Raw genomic sequence first — 21520 nt, 5'->3', positions numbered from 1 at the left:
GGCCAGAAGGATCATGAAAGACCTCAGCCACGCCAGCAATGGACCGTTCTCTCTTTTGCAGTTCCTCTTCCTAAAGGCCAACACAGAGAGTCTGAGGAACAGCTTCTTCCCGCAGGTGATACGGTCTCTCAATCAGTACACCACTTAGGACTAAACCATTTTTAAACAAGCACAATTATGACATTATTTCTTTGCACTCATTCTGGACATTCATGGGCACATATGGACACTGCACACCTGCACATTTACATATTTCTATTCCATTTCTTGGCTCATTGCACACAAGTCACTTTAAATGAGACACCTTCATGCATATTTGCAAACACCCCCAGTCATTTTTATTTTATTTACACTAAAAGTTCTATATTTTTCTATATTGTACAGATTCTTTTCTTTTCCTTAAATTTATTTTTTTTATATTTTTGTCTTCTATATCTAAGAAGCTTTAACTTACCTAAATTTATTTTCTATTGTATTTATTTTTTGTCCATATTTATTTTCTATTATTAATCTTTTATTTTTAAGTTTTTGGGCGGTCGTATAGGCATTTTACTGCATATCATACTGTGTATGTGACAAATAAAATTTGAATTTGAAGTGTGATTTCTTTTTGAATCACACATGGATTGCCCGGTAACATGCAGCAGCTTCAACATACATTGCATACATCCTCACAGTTTTCCACCGACATCTCCAGTAGGAAATGTCACAGCAGAGAAAGTGGAGCACCGAGCAGGAACAAGATAACACAATTTGAATACGATTAAGGCCAGATGGACATATAATCCAATCAGTTGCTATGAAATCATAGAGGACATCCATTCAAGAAACGGCACACTTGTAGGAGCAGCGCACACAGGCACAAACACACAAACAGTAGCAACAGTAGTGATTCCACACCCAAATATCTGCTTTGTTTGGCTTTATGGGTGGATTTAGACAGTAAGTGTATGCAGAGCAACACCACACTCAATACTGGCCGACGATCAGAGTTCTCAGTGGAGGTGGTGTCTTCCAGGAATTGTCTCGATGGTTTGAGTGTAAGCCAGACTCCATGGCCAGGCAGCTACATGCTTATTACATTACTAGAATGATGAAATGATGAATAGGTGTAGCATTTCAGGCTGATAGCTTGCTTTAGTTTTTTCTAGTTACTTCCATCCTCACACAATCGGGATGTTTACTCAAACACGAATAGGTTCTGCTTTCTGAGTTTTGGTTCCTCTCTCTATCTCTTTTTTTTTTTTTTGCTGTACAGGTGCTGCTTTGTTGTAAAATATCGTTTTAAAAATATATATTTCATAAACTTTTAACTTGGCATACATACTGTACATACATACTGTACATACCATAGCATACATACATACATAGATCTTCATCTTCTACACCGCTTTATTGCATGTACAAACACACTCATTCACACACTACAGGCAATTTGGGAAAACCAATCAACTTAATCTGCATGTCTTTGGACTATGGGAGGAAACCAAAGTACTTGAAGGAAACCCAGCATGTGCGGAGAAAACCCAGACTCTGGAGGTGTGAGGCCACAGTAATAAACCACTACACCACCGTGCCGCCACGTACAGTACAGTTCATACATACATGATCAAAAAAACAACGCTCTGTGATATTAATGATGTGAGTCTTGATTTGGTGAGTGCTCAAAAAACATGAAATCCTGTCAACAAAACAAAAGAATAAAAAAAGCATTAGTTTTTTCTATCATATACATACGACTTAAAAAAGTTAAGGGAACACTTGGTCCCGGTTTGACTTTAACAAGAAGCTACAGTACTGCACAAAAATCTTAAGCACACTATGTTTTTTTTTTTTACACTTTACATGTTCATTGTATGACTTTGTTATTAAGTCAGTACAAAAAACATTTCTGATTTCTGGAGGCCAGTAAATTACATCATATTACTACATGCAAAAGACCACTTCTCAGCTTCTGGGTTTCGCGTGAGAAGAAAAAGGAAGTGTGACAAAGTCCTCAGATGTTCAGTAAAACTAAGCAGTTAATTTCCTTATGAAATCTCATACACTGTACCTGCGACTATATTTTAAGCAAAGACTCGTCACACCAATTATTGACTTCATTTGAGTTCTTCAATTACTTTTTTCCCCCACCTTTTTTTTTGAAGACACCCTTTCTCTACAGCAGTTTTTACTTAACATTCAAGTCAAACCAGGACTAAGTGTTGACATTGTATATTAAGTATTATTAAGTATATTAATATCCACATTAACACACACTGAAATGCCACTTACAATGAGGAAACAAGCGGCCAATGCAACAGCCTTGATTTTAACATCCAGATCCATAGGAAACTGCACCCCGAAATTATCTGCGTCCGTAAACAGTTCGGTTTCCAGGCCTGACCACTGTTTGCTTATCCTACCGATTACTGAAGCCTCATCCAGGGACGTGATCTATCAGGGGACAAAAACAGTAATGACTGGATTATTGACTATGAATAATGAATGTAATCTAGTGAATTAATGCATAAATTTACATTATTTTGGCAAATCGTGGATCCTGCACTTGTGCATCATCCTGTGTTTAACAAATTAACGTGACATCGTAATTCAAATTATCTTGTATCAAGTCAAATGTATCTACTATTTCTAATTCTAAAATGTACAATTATAATAAATAAATATAAGACTATTAAGCATATTCTAGGGGAGTCAACAATTTGCAGCTTGTATAACAGTATAGATTTAGTGTCCTCTAACAATAACTCAAATATTGTCAAAATAAAGAGAGAGACTGTACATATATGTACACAAAGAGAGGCACAAAAATGTTGTTATTTTTGCCTTTTTTTTTTATTTTAATTGAATTATGGCAGCCATCTGTAGTATTATGTTTCCTCTAAAGATGTCAGTAGTTGCACCATCGTTGATGCTATCGTGACTTTAGAGCGATATAAAGAAAGACTTCTAATTTAGAAAATAATTTCCAAAAACAAAAATAAATTATTATTTATTATAATATGCATTCTCATAAATCCCAAATTTTAAACAAAAAATCTCACAGTGCAAAACGTTTGAAAGTTTTAAAATAAATTAAAAAAAAAATTCAATAAATAAAATCTTAGTGTCAAAACAAAGTTTAAAAAAAAGCCCAAATAAAATCTAAGAATGCTGAAAAAAAATGTAATAAAATGCAAAAAGGACAAATGTCAGAAATCCCAGGATGCAAAAGAAAGATCAAATGGAGAAAAGAAAAAAAAAACACTTTTAATTAAAATCTTTAAAATGCCGTAAGATTAGATTAGATTCAGTCTAATGTTATGAAGTTTAAAAAAAAATCTAATCTAATAAAAAGTAAAAAAATAAAATAAAAATCTTATCTATCTCAAAATGTCAAGATAAAATGTCCAAAACATCAAAAAGTTTAAAAAAAAAATTTAAGAATGAAAAAATTATCAGATTTTTTTTAAATTGCAAAATACCAAAATAAAATCTCAAAGGTATCAAGGTAAATCTGTCTGTTTCCTGCCAGAGGTCACAGAGCCACAGATACACGTGTTTAAGTGCAGTACAGACTGGAATCGGGTGCCTCTGGTTTGACACACAATAAGATGGTGGCTTCCATTCTGTGGTTAGAACCTTAAAAACGACGTCTGAGCAGCAGTTCCACTGGCAGAAAGGACCAACGATGCGCAGCACCGCTCTCATACTCGCGTCCCTGATGGTGAATTTGGGGAGGTACGGGTGCCAGTCCTGCATCACATATCCAATAGGAGTACCACGAGGGGCCTGGACCTCGAGCTGAAACACACAAGACATTTCTTCTGCAGTTAGAAACAGCTATTCTCTATAAAACTGACATCACAAGGGTTTAGGTTTTAAAACAGTACTAATGTTGTGCAGTGTGAGATATGACATTACAGCCTTTACTAACAGGACAATTGGTAGTTAAATTGAAACTTAAAAAAAAAGAACTAAGATATATCATGGAAAATATAAAGCCACAACCACATTAACGGCTGCAATAAACAGGAAACCTTAAGAGCAAGTCAATACGTTGTGCTCCAGAATATACATAGGAAAATAAAATGTATGAGATTTTAAGATCCAAAAAATATACAGTAGATTCACAAAACTTTATTCATCAACTTAAAGGACCTTTTTGTCATTTTAAGTACTGTGCATTTTGGTTCAGCTTAGGTTGCTGTAAAGTGCTATATAAACAAATGTTGATTGATTGATTGATTGATTGATGGATAACCATTGTGAATATTGCCATTAGTGATTTGCCAGATAAGCCAATGTTTCTTTGATTTAGCTCCACAATCATGAAAAGAGGGGGGGATTTTCTGTCTAGACCTTCAAAAAGCCACAGACGCTAGAAAGAAATGTTATGATGTCATTTAATATAATGTCACTCAATGTGATGTCAGAGAAAATTATTAACCTCTCTTCAGCATAAGTTTAAGGCATCGTCATGGCTCCTTTTTTTTTTATTTAATGCTGATGTCATAGTATTCGGGCCCTAAAAATAAGGCATATGTTTTCCTTTTTTTTTTTTTTTAGATGTACTGTAGTTGGGACGGAAATTTCCTAAAACATGGCATCCAAATCTGGTTAATAAAAATATAGGCTCTGCTGTTTAGACCAGTTGTTAGACCAGTTGTTCTCAATCCTGGTCCTTGTGTCATGCATATGTTAGTGTTTTCCCTAATAATAATAATAATAATAATAAGCTGATTTGTTAAATCATGTAAGCTAGGAGCTGAGAAAATATATAAAAGTTCATAGCATGGGTTCTGCAGAAACAGGATGTTACCCTGGACAACGACGTTTCATAGCGTGGGCTCAAAATTGTAAAAATGCTACGGAAAAACCAGTAATGTTGACGTTTTTAAAATCAGGTGACGAAACAGATGTAATGCAGGAAGGGCATTTTGGACCTGAAAGGGAATCTCACCTGCCTTGGTACACACTTGGCTCTCTGTGTCTGTATGTAAATGATGGAACACTGCATGCATTATTTCTTGTTAACTCATTTGAATTTTTCCCCTATATGAGGGAACAGTGGTGGTTGATGCAAAATAGTGAAATTTAGCCCTTTTGACTAGAGTCAGATCAACATTGTTACTTTACAGTACAATTTTGACTGCTTGCAACTGCAAACCCCAAACAGCGCGGTACTGAGAGAAGGAGCCACGCACGGCTTTCCGATCCACATCGCTGCACATCGCTATGCCTATCCGCTGTCGCTTACCCGGCTGGTTTAGAGTCTGATCAGCAGTGCATGCTTGCCCAGAGTGGCTCACCTCCAAGCACTGGGGTTGAACATGGCGGGTAGAAATCTCTGACACACTGCTGCCAAGCGAAAGAGCTCTATTTAGCTCTAATGCAGTGAGCTGACACTCATAAGATTGACGTACATAAGCGTGTGATTCTGCCAACACTCGGTTTCAGGATCAGTCATTTCAGTTCCACCAGATTGGTCTGGATGAGTGCATTTAAAAAATGTATTTAAAAAAATCCTAAATCAGTTTTGGCCTTAACTATAGAAAGTACGTAGAATTATTTGTCGATCAGTACAAATGTATTATATTTTAATTAGTTTAATCGATTGATTAGAGGTGAAAAATAACCTTCTTCCTTATGTACCTCCTGTAAGCAGCAAGGAAACCAGCAGCTGCTGCACTTTAAAGGCCGGGTAAGAGTGAGCACTTCCTGCCCCACGTTGTCCTGCAGGTGCATGACAAAAGAACGCACAGGACCGCAAACTAACCGCGTGCAAAAGTCACTCTCTTCTGCGGCTAGCCACACTTGCTGTCCCAGGCTGTTTTTCACAACGTACTGGTTGTTGGTCTCCCAACCCAAAAGAACTGCAAGACGAAAGAGAAAAGTTTCACTTTTGGTCGTGCAGTGTCGTATTAAATAAGAATGATTGTATTTTTCTACCTTCAACCAGTTCGACCTTCTGATGGACAAGGAGCTGGTCAACCTGTGTGCGACACGGGCATTTCTATCATTAGTGACATGAAATAAACACAATCACACAGAAGGGTAAAATGTTTTAGAAACGCAATTAATATAAAATTTCTTCAGGTCTACTGGCATGATGATGTAACTCCTCCCTCACCTGGGTTAAGTACTCCAGTCCAGGTGGGCATCCAGGTGGTCTCTGTGGGACGGGCATTATTGGGGGTATCTGAGGCGGCACATATCCTAGAGCAAACAAACACGCAAACCCTGAGTGCGAACTCTGTGCACGAACGTGTGTAAAGTTGACATGGTGCTTTTTAAATTGTACCTGGTGGAAAGGTCATCGCCGGATTTGCCTGAGGGGGCACGAAACCTGCAGGGAAGGCGTACTGGAGTTAAACGTTTCATTACAGCGACCTGTGTATGGAACAAACTCTGATGGGAACACACCTGGGGGCAGGGGAACCTGTCCGTTTGAGAAAGAGTTGGCGTAAGGATCAGTGCCGTAAGCTGTGGGAGACATTTTAAAACGGTTAGCGGGACAACTTTAGCCAGAAACAGTGTTTAATAGATAGAAAGGAGTTTTAGATAGACCCTCTAACATAACATGTGTTTGGTATTTGGTTTGATATTTGGTCCTTGGTCTTTAAAAAAAAAAATTATTTAACATGAAAAATATAATCATATTAATAAATATACTGTATACAGTGCTATGAACAAGTATTTGCCCACTTCCTGATATTTTTTTTTTTTTGCATATTTGTCACATTACCAAACTAATTTTAATATTACACAAAGATAACCAGAAAAAATACTTAATGCAGTTTTTTATTTAATTATGATTTCATTCAATAATGTTAAAACATTGTCCACACCTGCCTGGCTCGATGTGAAAATCTAATGGCAAAAATGGCATCCATTGGAGATTTCCAAGGCGAAAAACACGGCTGACCAAAAAAAACACAAAGGCACATCTTCCAAAAAAAACATTTTGATTAGCCCCAAATTTGGGTATTTTAGTAAAATATTCTATGGATTGATGAAACAAAAGTAAAAACTTTTAAGAAGGAGTGGGTCCAATTACATCTGGCATAAGAACTAACATAAGCATTTCATAAAAAGAGCATCGTCCCGAGAATAAAACATGGTGGTGGTAGCTTGATGGGGCAGAAGGTAGATCAGTGGATAAGGCATTGGACTACTGATTGGAAGTTGCCATTGTTGGGACATTAAGAAAAAGCCTTCACGGGCCATAATGGAAAACTTGTTGATAGCCGTAATTGATGGAACCATGAATTCCATAATCAATCTGAAAAAATCTGAGGGAGAATGTCTGGCCATCAGTACATGAAGCTCAAGCAGAGCGATGTGAGAGACTCATTGTCGGTTATCACAAACGCTTGATTGCACCAAGGCTGGAACAACCAGTTGTTAGGTTTAGAAGGCAATTACTAGTACACATAAGGTCAGGCAGGTTTGGACAGCTTTTTTTTTTTCTTCAATAAATGAAATGATTATTTACAAATTGCATTTTATATTTACTCGGGTTATCTTTGTGTAATATAAAAACTCGGTTCTTCACTAAGACCAGTAAGTGTCATTAGATTTAGATTTAGATTTAGACTACTCCCTGTTGAGAATCTAACTTGCCAACCGAAGTGTCGTAGTCAGGAGACAGGACTTTTATTCTGGGCTGCCCAGGTCATGTGATCTACCACCCTGGGGACAATGCTTCATAGTGACAGGGTCAAACCTTTCTACTTGCCAGGGAGAAATTACACAATGGACACCGTTACTGATCCAACTGACATCACAAGATTGGTCACAAGTTTACTTGTCATAATCACAATCATAAAACGGACCATAAATAATGGGAAGGACTCAAACAAGACCGATAATGCATCAGGAGAAATGGACAAACACTTTTCACACCTCACTCACCCGGGATCATAGGGACGGTGCCTGGAGGCCTGGGAAGCTCTCCTGCTGGATCATATACAGAAGAATTAAAGAAGGTTAACATGAATCTGATCTTCTACCTTCCTTTATTACTATGATTCATGAAATATGGTTAATCAGTGATCTGAGGCAATCAGCTTTTATGGAAATAATTTTTTTTTCCTGATGTGGTTTAGTTATGAATACGCTGATCAGTCATGAACAGTTTAATGCTTAAGTTGTTTATGGCCTGAAACCAACAGTAAATTCAGTAGGCTCGCTATATGCAGCTTATCTTTTCCTTAAAGTCATGAAACTGTACTCGTGATGTATTTTGTACAAGCAGCTTGAGAACCTTGTTACAGATTTGTAGATTGGTTCTCTGCTCTTTTGTCCGCATACACTACACCAGTTTTTAAACGCAATCTAAAACGATTACTGCAGGATTATTAATAAAGTCCACGGTATCTAGTTAATTCAGTTTTTTAGGAGTAAGCAGTGAGTAAATATATACAACTCGTATGCAGTAACTGTACATGAAATGTGTGGCTTTATCACGTTGGGTCTTTTAATAGTGTAAAACTTGGTAAAACCGTGAAAAATGTGTCCAACGTCGTCAGCTGATTTAAAATTTCCCAACAACTTCCTCATGCTACTGTAGGTCAGGGTTTCAAGCTGGAAGGTTGAGATGAGAAATTAAAATATATAATTTTGCTTTTTCTTGCTACTTTTGAAAACTGTTACTGATAAGAACCCACATTGACAGATGTCACAAAGCCTTTAAATGTTCTGTAAAGTTCCCTATTCAGCTTTATTCTTGACTTTAATTTAGGTCGTGAACTTTTGTACCCTTGACATCATAAAAAAAAAGAAATGGTGGTGTGTCTGGGTAGCACTTGTAAACCTTGAAAGAAGATTTAATCCTATTAAACACTTGTAATATTTTAATAACAACTCATTTTATATTTAACCTGTTCTGACTGCATTACTGGAACAAACTGATAAATCAAGGAAACATCACTTTGATGTCACATACAGTAGGGCTAAAGCCTTGTGATGTATTTCATAATGAACTCCATGTGATTTGTTTGGTCTGTGTTAAATTCTCCTTAATCTCTCATAAAGGAGAAATGGTAACCAGTTAAAGAGAAGCATCTCACACATCTAAGAATAAGTCAGATTTAAGGATGGCACCAATTATGTAAGTAGTCATGTACTTAGCAAAATGTACTGTACGCCTTCAGTAGGTATTTCCTTTACAGACGCATCCTACCTTGTATGACAATACTGTAAAAGATGAAGCTTCTTTCGATATTGTCATGGTCATTATATTATGAAGGCAATTATGAAGCTGAAAGAAATTCTCTCTCTCATGCATGAGCTGCTATGAATTATTCAGGATTTCTCTTATCGGTGTCAAAGGGAGTGTAAGGTTTCAGTAGAAAGGTATTCAAACAGAGAACCACAACACACTTAACCTGGTGTCAAATTGGTTTAAAGATTTCTCAGGCTTCAACACTAGATAGCAGATAGTTGTTTTTTTTTCCCAAAAATTATGTTTCTAGTACCAACAACAAAGGAAGAATTTAGGATTAAATCCACAGGTCTTTCTACGCTCTCAGGGGAACATGCTGCAAATATGTAACTTTCATATTCAACAATCAACAAAAAAGATTTAAAGATGCACAGTTCTAAAGGTGCAGCATGTGCAGATGTTATGTATTATATAATATAAAATACAAGAAAATGCACACAAGAGTAAGACTCCTACATTTGAGACACGGTTAAAAACTGCAATTCTGACAAAAGGCACATTTCACAATTTTTCTTCAGTACAACTAGTCATGAACATGCATAAACCACTTGTTTCTTAGAATAAAATAAGCTCCACCTACCCATGCACCACCTCGAGTTTCCCCCCCGTCTAACAATTTTTTTTTTTTACACAAGTTTTCCCTCGCAGATGATCGTGGCTCCAGGCACTTCCAGCATCCACATTTACATAACGAATGGGTCATTCCTCCCTGGGCATGTATTACTCAGGCATGTTGTGTATAGCATTTCCAATACCTTGAGGAAACCTTATATGCTACAGAACACTGACACCTAACAACCTCCCTATTATTATCATCATGAGGAAAGGTTGCTAGGAACCAACCACCTGTACTCACCAACAATCACCCCCCCCTACCCTCAACGTTTTCCCATAAATCCTGTATGACAAGTAGTTACTGTTATTTGGGGATAAAGACATCTGATTATGATAACGAGCTCCTATGTTCGATCAGTTTGAGAAGATGTAGTAGCAGTTTCTTTTTTTTGAAAGATAGTATACAAAATACCAGGTGAGGTAGAATCATAAGTAGAAGACGTATTAAAGGTTAAAGGTTTAACCCAAGGTTAAAAAAGATTTAAATTAGTGATATAGTACAGTGATAGTACGTAATAGTTGTGGTACTAGACCGCTGGAGAGCTTTAGTAAGAAAATCAATAGTCGGTTGTGTGGGGTGGGCGAAGTCAGTTCAAACCAAAAATAAATAAAACATTTTCAAGAAAGACCAGGTTTGAGACATAGGTGAGCCTTTCAATCATTACAATTTTATTGAACGACAGGTCAACAATGCTAAACAGTCAAGACCAACAATTCTCTGCAAGGAACAAAAATAAATGTATATACTGTATATATAAAACACAAAGCCCTAAAAGATAAAAAGGATATACATTCCACAGTTTCAAAAAAAAAAAAAAAAAAAAAAAAAAAGACATGACATGAAACCGTTTGTGTTTACCTCCCGGCCACGCTCCCCATTTCTCAGATAGCCTCCGATTATGTCTTCTTTTTCTACCCCCGCAACGAATTCTGTTGTGGACAGTTTTGCTCAGAAGGACACAGCATACTGCATGCATACCACAACATATGCAGCAACCAACAACATAACACTCTCCAATAAACTGTCTAGAGCAAGCAAATGTGCTATGCAAAAGAAAAATATAAATAAAATATATGTAGTACTAATAATGATAATTCCTGGTTAATATTTTATCTAATCTGCACATTTTCAATCCCTGGCCATAAATCAGCAAGAGTATGCACGAGATTAAAGAAAGAGAAAGGAAAAAAAATAAAAAGTCATGGAACAGTTCATCAGCAAGGTGAAAAACGCTAGCATCAACAGTTTATTTTTTTTTGCCCTGAACGTCACATTTTTGCACAGATTTTTCCTCATGGTATTTTGTTTTACCTTATAACTGGAGCCCTTGAACGGTCTATGTTCGGCAGAGGGACACAGTCAAAGGACTCCTCCTTAGGGACAACCCTAGCTGAGGACCTGATTCTACGAACTACGCCTGCAGCGTCTTCAACACTGTGAGCGAGAATGAAGGCAGCATGTTTTTTTATTAGCGCCACATCAGCACAGGGTTTAAATTAAACCATGTCAGTAATACATACACGAGTAGTGCAGAATTGCCATCACAGATTCTTTATGATATTTATATATGTATTTAAAATAATAAAGTCAAGGTGTTTTTTTCCTTTTTATCTTCTTTTAAATATGCAACTGCATGCAGCATCGATAAAGACAGGGAATACAGTCTACAGTGCCATCGATTATTCTAGCAAACTAATATGCATTGATTAGACAGGAAACAGCAGTTTTATCATAATCATCATGTACAGACAGATGTCCTGTATGTATTCTATATAGTTAGAGATGAATATATAATATATGCATCACATTGCCAATGAAAAAGCATTTAATACATTGGGCCCTTTTTCAGTCCTTAACGAGAATGCAGCAGAAAAACTTTTGAAATTCACATCAAGACTCTCAGGTCAAACAATTATTTTTTTTTTTGTCTTAGGTTAAGCTTACCTGTGTGTTACTGCAGCAGAACCTAAGGCACGGGGGGACGACACTGCGCATCGTGCCGCCAACCAACATGGGGTTAATACGATATATATATTTTTTCGAGACAGAAATTCGCAAAGAATCTGAGTCGCAGACAACAAACTAGAACAGCTTGGAAAATTGTGACAAAGCTCACCAACATCCGAACAACACATTTTCCATTTCTTTCTTTTTTTGGGTGCAAATGCCAACAACTTGCCTGAATGTTAAGTAAATGTTCATTAACTCGTGCAAAGATTATGCATTGGCAAAAAAAAAAAAAAAAAACTTGCACAACGATAAACACATGGGCACGTCTAAGAAGCTAGCTGAACATTTCCAGTATTCAGGGATGGACAAATCAGTAGCCCGAGCTTGTGGAACGAACCTTGTGAATTTTTTTTTTTGTGAAAAAAAGTGATTTTTTTTTTTTTCATAACAAAAATATATACATGTTTTGTTTTGTGAGTAGCCATTGTTGTTGCAACGCATCTTAACGGTTTAGCTAGTCAAAGCTGCATCCAGTACTAGTTAGAAATCTAATTTAAATTTACAGTCCAAATGTAAGACTTGCATGCTTGAATCATTATTCGTACAGACTTCTTGTTGGTTTTTAGTATTTAAAAAATTTACGAAACCAGCCACAGCATTAACTGTCACTTTCTAGAGAAACTAAATCATTTCAGCAAATCTAATCGTTAAAGCAAGCAGGATCTCTTTTTACATGTCCATGCGGGCAAGACCAGAACAGCTTTATGATTTGTTCACCCCTGATTTCTAATGCAAAGACAATTTTATTTTATGTGCTGCCCTGACTACACAACTTTATTATTATTTTTTCCTTAAATACACACAAAAATAACAGACTGGATAGCGCACAGTTTAAGGATTAAAACATTTGCAAAAATTGCTTGACAGAACTTAACATTCTAGGGTAAGGTCACAGGCTCAAGAGAGAGTCTGCAGCCCAGACATACTTACCCCAAAAAGAGTCAAATTCACAAATTCAATTTTAAAATGCACTACACTTGGTCAAAGACAATGCATTGACAGAGCAGAAACTGGGGCAGTTATTCTTATTAAATGTGTTTTTTTTTTGGTACTTACAGAGGACTCATTTTCACTGGTGTGGAAACAGCATAGCCTCGTCAGCCCTAAAAACACACACCTACAGGTCTACGCCAAACAACGTGGGCAAAAAAATTGCTATATAATTTTTTTTGGTTTAGTTCTCTTTTCCTCTAAAATAAGACATTTACCAGAAAAAATATGCATTTATAAAAATATGATAAAGGGCACAACTGTATAACACATGTAGTAATACGAAACGCCTCACCTGACCTGGGAGGGAGGGGGGTTGTAAAAAACAAAACAGCATACTGACCAAAAAAAAACAAAAACAAAAGCAGCTTGCAATCATATCACATTGCTTTATGCCACATTTTGCTTACCGCTGTCCTAAACTGGCCTGTGAGGGGGAAAATTTCTCACATTATATTTATATATAAAACAAGTAATCACAGCATGGGTCGCATACCTCATACCACCTCTCCCTCAGAGACGTACACACACAACCCTGTCTACGCTTACGGCCAATAAACCAGACTACATCCTGTCATGTTATAGCTAAAACACCAGGAAATAGCGGATGATAAATCAGACAGTTGGAGAGAAACAAAACGGCATTTTAGACAGCAAAGAGACATGAAATCTGTGGACCGTGCCCCACCCGTCCCACCCCTTAAAAAAAAAAATCCAGAAACAAAATAACAGTATATACACAAAACAAGAGCAATCTTCCCCATCTTTACTCTTTTTTTTTTTTTTTTTTTTACCATCCCACTTACCAACACAGGAGGTTTCATTATGTTTTATTGCAAAACACAACAGGCATTTTTAAAACTGAGCATTTACATGGAAAGAGAGAAAGAGAGAGAGAGAGAGAGAGAGAGATAGAGAGAGCACTAGAGTACTTGTATAGACATGAGTTCTGAACTACATAATGAGATACAAGAGCTGGAATGACCAATATCATCGCACTAAAAACAGTTCACTTTATACAAAGAGGACAAAAATTACAAAAACAAATAAGCCAGAAAAAAAAAAAAAAGAAAACCATAATAGGAGAATTCTCAATCCGGAGTCATTTTGCAAATCTAGGTTTTTAAACGCAAACCAAGGAAATTTTTTTTTTACGATCTTCATCAAGAGGCGTCTGCATCCGAACATTAAACAAAGGATTTTTTCGACAAGGTAGCATTTACTTTATGTCCGCTTCACATTACTGGCCCTGTGCAGAAGAAATACATAAGAAATACACAACATGTTAAAGGCAGAAACAGTGACTGGCTAACCCACCCCACCCCATAACCTAATTACAGAGATAAAGACGCCTGTGGAGGGGGGAAAAAAAAGTTTGGTTAAGTCTGGTCACTCGGCTGCCTGGATGCCTGATGAAGCTGTGGAGGAAAAGGTTATCAAGAGGTTGGGGGGGGAGACGGGGACATAACACACAGCACAAATATCATTCTACGACGCAAGTATGGACGTAATCAAGAGTGTACCTGCTGGGCCGGTGGTCCTGCTCCCACGGGCTGAGAGCCGTACATGGCCGCTTGCTGGCGGTAATATTCAGCCCACGCGGCGCTGTAGTCAGGCTGGCCTCCGGGTTGAGAGGAGCTCGCCCCGGCTGCCTGAGGGGCTGCCTGACCTGCAACGTCACCTGTAGATTAGATAAACTGTAACATGACTATTACGAAATTAATAACAGATCATTACAAAGTCTAGATCTAAACAAATCACTGGAACTATTGCTACTAATGGGGTTTCAATGACAATCTTTCTCTAACAAAGCAAAATATGGAACATTGCCAGAGTTGTAATAAGTTTACAAAAATATATAAGAGATCTGTAAGTGGGGGAACGACCCTAGCCACGCTGCCTCCGAGTGGCAGGACAGAAACCCACTAGCTTACTCTAGGGCAGACGTATTTACAGCAGCTCTACTGTGTTAGAGGGCCGTGACACAGAACACAGCTGCCCCGTGTGGTAGAGAACAGAATAACACCAACACTCACGGCTCCATATCTCACCTTGTTTCTTATAGTACTCCTCCCACGCTTTGGTGTAATCCTGTGGCTGGCCTTGTTGACCTGAGTGACCACACACACACAAAAAAAATAATAATAATGTTACTTTATTGAAAGGCGCTTTAAAGAGATAAAAATTACTTTTATAATTTGATAAAAATAATATTGCCAATCTTTTAGAGTTGTGTTGCTGTGTCTGTCTGTCAGATTGTTTTTAAACAATAACACACCACTATGAAACCCACAAGCTCAATAAATTCCAAAACCCGACACAGACTTTGGTGAATTAAATCCAGCCAGGAAAAGACTCGGCTGTGACTCGCGTCCCTGCTGCCGTTTAGCTTGAGGTTTGAAAATGAAGTAGGGAAGGGAAACAATTTAAAAGAAAAAAAAAGGAAAGAAAAAAAAAAAGAGCTAAAACTACAGTTTACCCATTTTCTTGTAATATTCTTCCCAGGCCTTGGTGTAATCTGCCTGTCCGCTCTGACCTGGAGCCTGCGGGTCACCTGTTAAAAACGGTGCAAACTAATTGAGAACCGTCATTGCAGAAAGCCTGCACTTGACCCAAAATAAACTAGAAGGGAAATGAACTACACATGCAACTTGCTACGCTGTAGACGTTGGAGTCTTTGGACTTGAACTCTGGCCTATTTAATGTAAAAGCGGGCATTAGAAGAGAAAATTATGTGTACCTTGACCGTTGGCTGGAGCAGTACCCGGGGCGGCAGCGGGGTTGGGCGTCATGGGAGCCTGAGGCTGCTGCTGGTACTGAGCGTAATATGCAGCCCATGCTGCAGCGTTAGCATCTGCTGCGGCTTTATCTGTACAATCATCATATCAGAAAAAAAATTTAATTAGCAAATTTCATCCACAGTCAGGATGAAAAGTTGAACGAAAAACAGATGACTTACTCGGATCGGGCTGGCCCTGCTGCCAGTGAGGGTAGCCGTTACCCCAGCCCTGAGGTTGGTACGGCCCTGGAGGACCACTGCAAACAGCGGAGATCATGCATGAACATAAGAACTCATACATTCTATAATCAAACAATATTATAAACAAAAGCTGAAGCTCTTACTGTGGGCCAGGAGGTCCCTGGTTATAAGGCCCCGGATTGTAAGGTCCCATAGGTGCAGGAGGTCCAGGCGGGCCTGGGGGGCCGTGCGGTCCGGGGCCTCCGTGAGGCCCTGGGGGTCCGTGTGGTCCACCCATAGGACTGACGGGACCCTGAAAAAAAAAAAAAAAGGATCAGTGTTACACACAAAATGAAAACCTGACCACAATGAACTTTTTTTTTTAATCAGTACATCACTTACTCCAATCTTTTCTTCTACGAGCTGCCTGGCGTAGTCGATCTGCTGCGGCGTCCCACGCACTGTGAACATCTTTATATTGGGGTCGGCATTGGGAGGAGGGTTGCGCTGCAACTCTATTCTCGCGCCGGACTGCTGGCTTATGCTTTTAATCGTCTCGCCTCCTACAGATAAACGAAGAGAGAAAAAAAATTTTAAGCTATGGGATTTTATTAAACTATGGACATACAAGTTTTTTTTTAAAAGCAATTAAGTAAAAGACTTTCACTAAAGCAGGACTGACCTTTGCCAATAATAAGACCAGTCTTAACAGTGGGTACAGTGAAGGAGAACTCCTGCAGACCCCCTGGTGGGCCCATGTTCCAGTTGCCGCCGTGGCCACGACCTCTGCCCCTGCCACCGGGACCCGGTGGACCACCAGCCTGCACGCTGCGCAACAGATCTGTAATAATACTTGCTGCGTGCTGTGCCCGATCAGGGGGACCCATAATCTGAGCGATCCGGTCTGGTGTGGTGCCATCATCTGTGGATCAGGTCACACAATCAAAAATCACAAAGATTTATCAAACATGAGCACTCCTATACAAGATAAATAAATATATTTAATATCATAACCCCAGAATGAACTTCAACAAACCTGGCTTGAACTGAATCTTAACACCGGTGTCGTTTTGAATCTTCTTGATCATTTCGCCGTTCCTGCCAATCACGATCCCCACTGCAAACCGCGGCACAGGAACCTTAAAAAAAAAACAAAAAAAAAAACAAGAAGACATTTAAACGCAAATGCCCAATATTGTAATCACAAGCACAAAAACATCAGCTCTCCATCATCACGACTTACATCCAAACCTTCTCCGCCACCCATACGTGATCCGTACTCGCCCCTCTGCTCTCGGAAACCCTGGTCTCTGATCAGGTCCATCACCATATCTTTAGCTTGCTGAGGAAGAAAAGGAGGGGAAAAACTTGCTTGTTTGATTTCACCTGACAATCAGACATTTAAATCTTAAACTCAATATCGTGAACTAACCTGAACTTTAAAAGGATCTCCAGAAATTCTGAGCGGTTTGTCCGCCCCGGTGTTCTGAGGACCGTCCTGAATCATGACCATCTTGACTCCAGCTCGCTCCTTAAATACACATCCAAAATTTTGTTTATATTTAAAAATGAGTAATTATAAATACAACACACCCATCAGGCAGTTTACTCACCTGTAACTGTTTAATAGTCTCTCCTCCCTTCCCAATGACGAGGCCTGCTTTGGACGCCGGGATCATAATTTCCTGAACCGACATTCCGGGCCCATCGTTGTGATGAAACGGGGTTGGTCTACCTTTTTCCACAATCTCTGACAATAACCTCTTTGCGGTCCTGTTAACAAACACAGAAACATCCCTTAATTATTTGCACCAAAGTGTGTACACTTGCACATGGACTTGCATGGTTCTACACTCACATGATGGAATCTGGAGAACCTGTTAGAGTCACAGAGCGGTCGGGCATACCTCCGCTGTCTGTAAGAGAAAAAAAAACAAGGTGTTTAAGTGTTTAAAGCTTAAAAAAATAAAAAATAAAATAAAAAGCTGGTCATTCACCTGGAGCGATTTGTATCTTGCACCCCGATTCCTGCTGTATCCTTGAAATTTGCTCTCCTCCTCTTCCGATAACTAAAGAAAGCCATGATTAAACATCTGCCACTATTTCTAAAATCAGTACAAAAAGTTTGGAATCTGTCAAAATTTACTTACTAAAACCAACCATGCCGTCTGGAACCTTGAACTCTTCTGACGTAGGCCTGGGTGAAGCAAAAAAAAAAAAAAAAAAAAATCATTTGTAATGTTTACAAATAATTAACAGAAAACTAATAAAAACTACCACTACTCTAAACAAAAACGCAACTACATATTTATATAGATTACCTTGGAAGACCAGCCATTCCACCCATTGCAGCAAAAGCTAGGAAGAGAAAAATGGGGGGGAAAGGTTACACAAGGTCTAATGATCAGAGCAACACCAAGACCGTGATCAATATATATTTAAAAAATAACAGTAAAACACTTACGGTCACTTGCGACTTTCTTTGTTTCTGGCTGATCTGTTTAAAAAATAAATAAAAAAAAAGACAGGGCGATGTGAGCACACTAAACCAAATCCGATATACGTCTGCTCAGGTGGTGTTCCTATGAAAGCAGCCCTGACTGCAATGCAGCTGCAAAGATTTCTACTAACATGCCCATTTTAATATGCTATATTTTCCTAATTAAGATTCAAATAATTCGTCATATTATTAATATTCATTTTTTTGCCAAATGACAGGCTGGGTCAGCCAGGATACAGCACCCCACACTCAGGAGCAGATAGGTTTAAGGACCTTTGCTCAAGGGCTCAACGGTGGCAACTTGCCAGTGATCCCATGACCTTCTCATCAGCAACCCTAAGCCTTAACCGCTTGAGCCACCACTACCTAAATTAAGAGCTGAATGTTTTTCTTTAAAGCGACGTTCATTTAAAATTCATGGTAGGAAACCAGTGTTGGAAGGATGTGCTGTACATACTGTATATCCACAAACACACACAGAGGTACCTCAGCATACTAATGCCACACTTTAAGAAGTTTGAAACTTTTTCTCGTCAGTGGAAAAGTAAACGAAGCAAGTGTACATACACACAAATATATATACTATATAAATATATAATATTTTTGCATTTTGCACAAGATTTTTTGCTCCAAAATTTTTTTAGCAAGGACGATAGCAACAAGAAAACAGAGCCACTTTTAGTTTTAAAGCAGCTTGTGCCAAGAGGAATTATGAAGCAAGTGTAAGTGAGGTTTAATGTATACTTATTTTCAAATTTTACTATCGTTTCTATATACAAAAAAAATTACAATGTTTGAAATTAGTAAGATTTTTGTATGGCTGGAACAGATTGTGCATTTACATTATGTCCTATGAGAAAACATGTTTCAAGAATATTAAATTTTGCCTTTAATTTTAAATTAAATGCGTATGCTGAGGTACCACCATGTGTGCGTGTGTATTCATATTTTGTTGCCACAGCAAACCATCTGATCCATGCAGCAATTTGACACAGGGTTTTATGCTAGAAGTCCTTACTGACACAACCCTCCCATTTTATCCGGACTTGGGACCAGCACTGGATCCAGTGGCTGGAGTTTGGGCATTAAGTGGAAATTAAACCTGGTCTTTTTGCATGGTAGACGAGAAACCCAAAGTGGGTGGTAGTACCGTAAAGCCCAATCAGCTACTTGTCACTAGGAGCAGTGATTGATTCGAAAGACAAACCGTATGTTATCAATTTATTACAAAATTTACACAATTTTTTCACATCAACCAGAAAGATTCAGAAGAGTCGATACAGATTAAATTATTTATTCAAAAAGTTTAGAACAGAGCATGAACACAATACTCTCAAGTTCTGGTTCAGGAGAGTACTGGAACTCTTATTTCTAAAAAAAAAAAAATAATAATAAAAAGGCGGAGTGGGTGGGAACTTACCCGCGTCTTCCAAAGGCCTTTTCTGCCCTCCATAGTTAAAGTCGTTGGCAACAGGAGGGGGATTAACTCCATCACCTCCGATTTTAGCTGCTATCTGAAAATCCATTAAAAAAAAAGAGAGAAAGAAAGAACACCATTAGCTCGTGCATCCCTGAGCGCGCGAGCTACCAAGGCCTCGCTCTGAGCTCGTAAAATAGATTAGCCTAAAGCTAATTTAACAAACTATATAGCTATCTAGTTCGCTAGCTCGGACAAAATGTGTTTTGAATACGTTAAAACTTTGAAATCTCTAAAAAAAAAAAAGAAAAGGAAAAATGTATTCGTCTATACCTCGTCAGAGGCAACGCAAGCAAGCTAACTAGCTAGCATAGCTTTAGGTTAGCTTAGAATTTAACCACAACTAAAAGTCTACTTCATTAAACAGATGATTCTACGCAATTTTCCCTTTTACATACAGATTACTTCACTACTGAACACTACATTAAAAAGGAAAAATCTGCAAATAATCAAAATACAGTGGAACATCCGGGCCTTCGGAGTTTCCTTTGTTGCAATCTGCTAGCGCATTAGCAGGCCCGTAATCGACAAAACATCCTAAATCCATACGCACTCAAATTATAGGGCACTACAGATACGCATATGAGTACATGTCTCATACCCTACCGAGTGCACTAGTAGATATAGTAGACCGCCATTTGTAACACAGCCACAGAATGGCTGTCGCGTGCTTTGTAAATGCAGCAAGTAGATAAAGCACCGTGTTTGCTCATAAATCTGTACTTTTAAAAATACATATATTTATTAAAGTTTTGTTACGCTAATAATCTCTCACCTGTCTTGCCCGTTGCAATGCATCTTTAAAAGCGTCGTTCATTCCTCCGCCGGCGTTTGAGGACGGCGGCGCCACGCTCGTGTAGTCGGCCATGTTTGAGGAGAAGCACTGAGAGAGACAATATGGCGGCGCGGCTTAAACGACAAGGCGGAAAAAAATCTTACTGCAACTAGTATTGTGACGTACGACTCGGGAAGTTTGTGTCGCGCAGAAGGGGCGGGTCCAAATAAAGCTTCAATGACATCACCTATGACGTGACCAATCAGCTCACTGTGCGTTCTATCTATATAGTTTGGACATATATTACAGATATGCATAATTTAGTTCTTTCTATTAAATTAAATGAATTTCTTTTATTCACAACAGTCATTATAGATATTCAGAAATTTCAGAAAACATGTAGTAATGTTTTTAAAAAAAAATAATAATAATAATTATTCATAAACAAAGATTTCAAAATGCACAGCCGCCTTTCCTGCTATTATTAATGAAAATTAACTCAACTCTTAAATCTCTTAAACTAATTAGAGATGATAAAAAGATCGTTAGACTTCAACATTTCTGTGATACTGCTTTAATTAAAGAAAATGTGTCTCTTGGTAATACCGCTCCCATTGTCTATAATTCACAACTATCCACTCGTGGATTTTTCCTTTTTTTCTGTACTCTAATATTATTATTACTTCATTGTCCTGTGTTTTTCCTTAACAGTAATTCATGTGTATTTTTGTATTCTACTTTGTATTGTTTAAAGTTATAAGAAATGTAGCGTCAGGGCTGTGACACAGAGAGAGGAGGGCAGACAACAGATTGTGGCGGTGAGCAGAATCGAGGTACAGTGGAACCTCGGATTACGAGCATAATTCGTTCTAGAAGCGGGCTCGTATTACAAAACACTCGTAAACCAAATTTAATTTTCCCATGAGAAATAATGGAAACTCAAATTATTCATTCTACCGCCCTAAAAAATGCATAAAAATAATTA

The 21520-nt window shown here is 38.2% G+C and overlaps 2 protein-coding genes across 6 annotated transcripts; both read right to left on the bottom strand.

The window, feature by feature from the left end:
- Positions 1 to 886: 886 nt before the first annotated feature.
- On the bottom strand, positions 887 to 8534 carry LOC128518520 (phospholipid scramblase 1-like). Its single transcript, XM_053491676.1, has 9 exons — positions 7897 to 8534; positions 6406 to 6465; positions 6284 to 6328; positions 6113 to 6198; positions 5932 to 5974; positions 5635 to 5855; positions 3622 to 3783; positions 2275 to 2436; positions 887 to 1681 (listed from the first exon to the last, which is right to left on the bottom strand). The coding sequence occupies exons 1-9, from the start codon at positions 7976 to 7978 to the stop codon at positions 1634 to 1636; spliced, it is 909 nt and encodes a 302-aa protein (XP_053347651.1). The 5' UTR covers positions 7979 to 8534; the 3' UTR covers positions 887 to 1633.
- A 5104-nt stretch (positions 8535 to 13638) lies between these two features.
- fubp1 (far upstream element (FUSE) binding protein 1) lies at positions 13639 to 20695 on the bottom strand. Of its 5 annotated transcripts, XM_053491641.1 has the most exons (20): positions 20536 to 20695; positions 19704 to 19797; positions 18248 to 18280; positions 18105 to 18141; positions 17934 to 17980; positions 17781 to 17852; positions 17642 to 17699; positions 17397 to 17556; positions 17216 to 17314; positions 17027 to 17125; positions 16820 to 16922; positions 16466 to 16705; positions 16186 to 16346; positions 15948 to 16096; positions 15784 to 15860; positions 15565 to 15693; positions 15304 to 15378; positions 14876 to 14935; positions 14348 to 14505; positions 13639 to 14073 (listed from the first exon to the last, which is right to left on the bottom strand). In XM_053491641.1, exons 1-20 carry the CDS (start codon positions 20626 to 20628, stop codon positions 14065 to 14067), a joined length of 1953 nt encoding a protein of 650 aa, XP_053347616.1. In that variant the 5' UTR covers positions 20629 to 20695; the 3' UTR covers positions 13639 to 14064. The 5 variants fall into 5 exon arrangements, with proteins under 5 accessions (XP_053347616.1, XP_053347610.1, XP_053347623.1 ...); XM_053491635.1 differs by having other exon boundaries at positions 13639 to 14505; XM_053491648.1 differs by having other exon boundaries at positions 13639 to 14493.
- Positions 20696 to 21520: the final 825 nt, after the last annotated feature.

This window comes from Clarias gariepinus, chromosome 1 (assembly GCF_024256425.1).
Source record: "Clarias gariepinus isolate MV-2021 ecotype Netherlands chromosome 1, CGAR_prim_01v2, whole genome shotgun sequence".
NCBI classification, from domain to species: domain Eukaryota; kingdom Metazoa; phylum Chordata; class Actinopteri; order Siluriformes; family Clariidae; genus Clarias; species Clarias gariepinus.
Note: the sequence above shows the minus strand (reverse complement) of the source record. Positions and strands in the feature narration are given on the sequence as shown.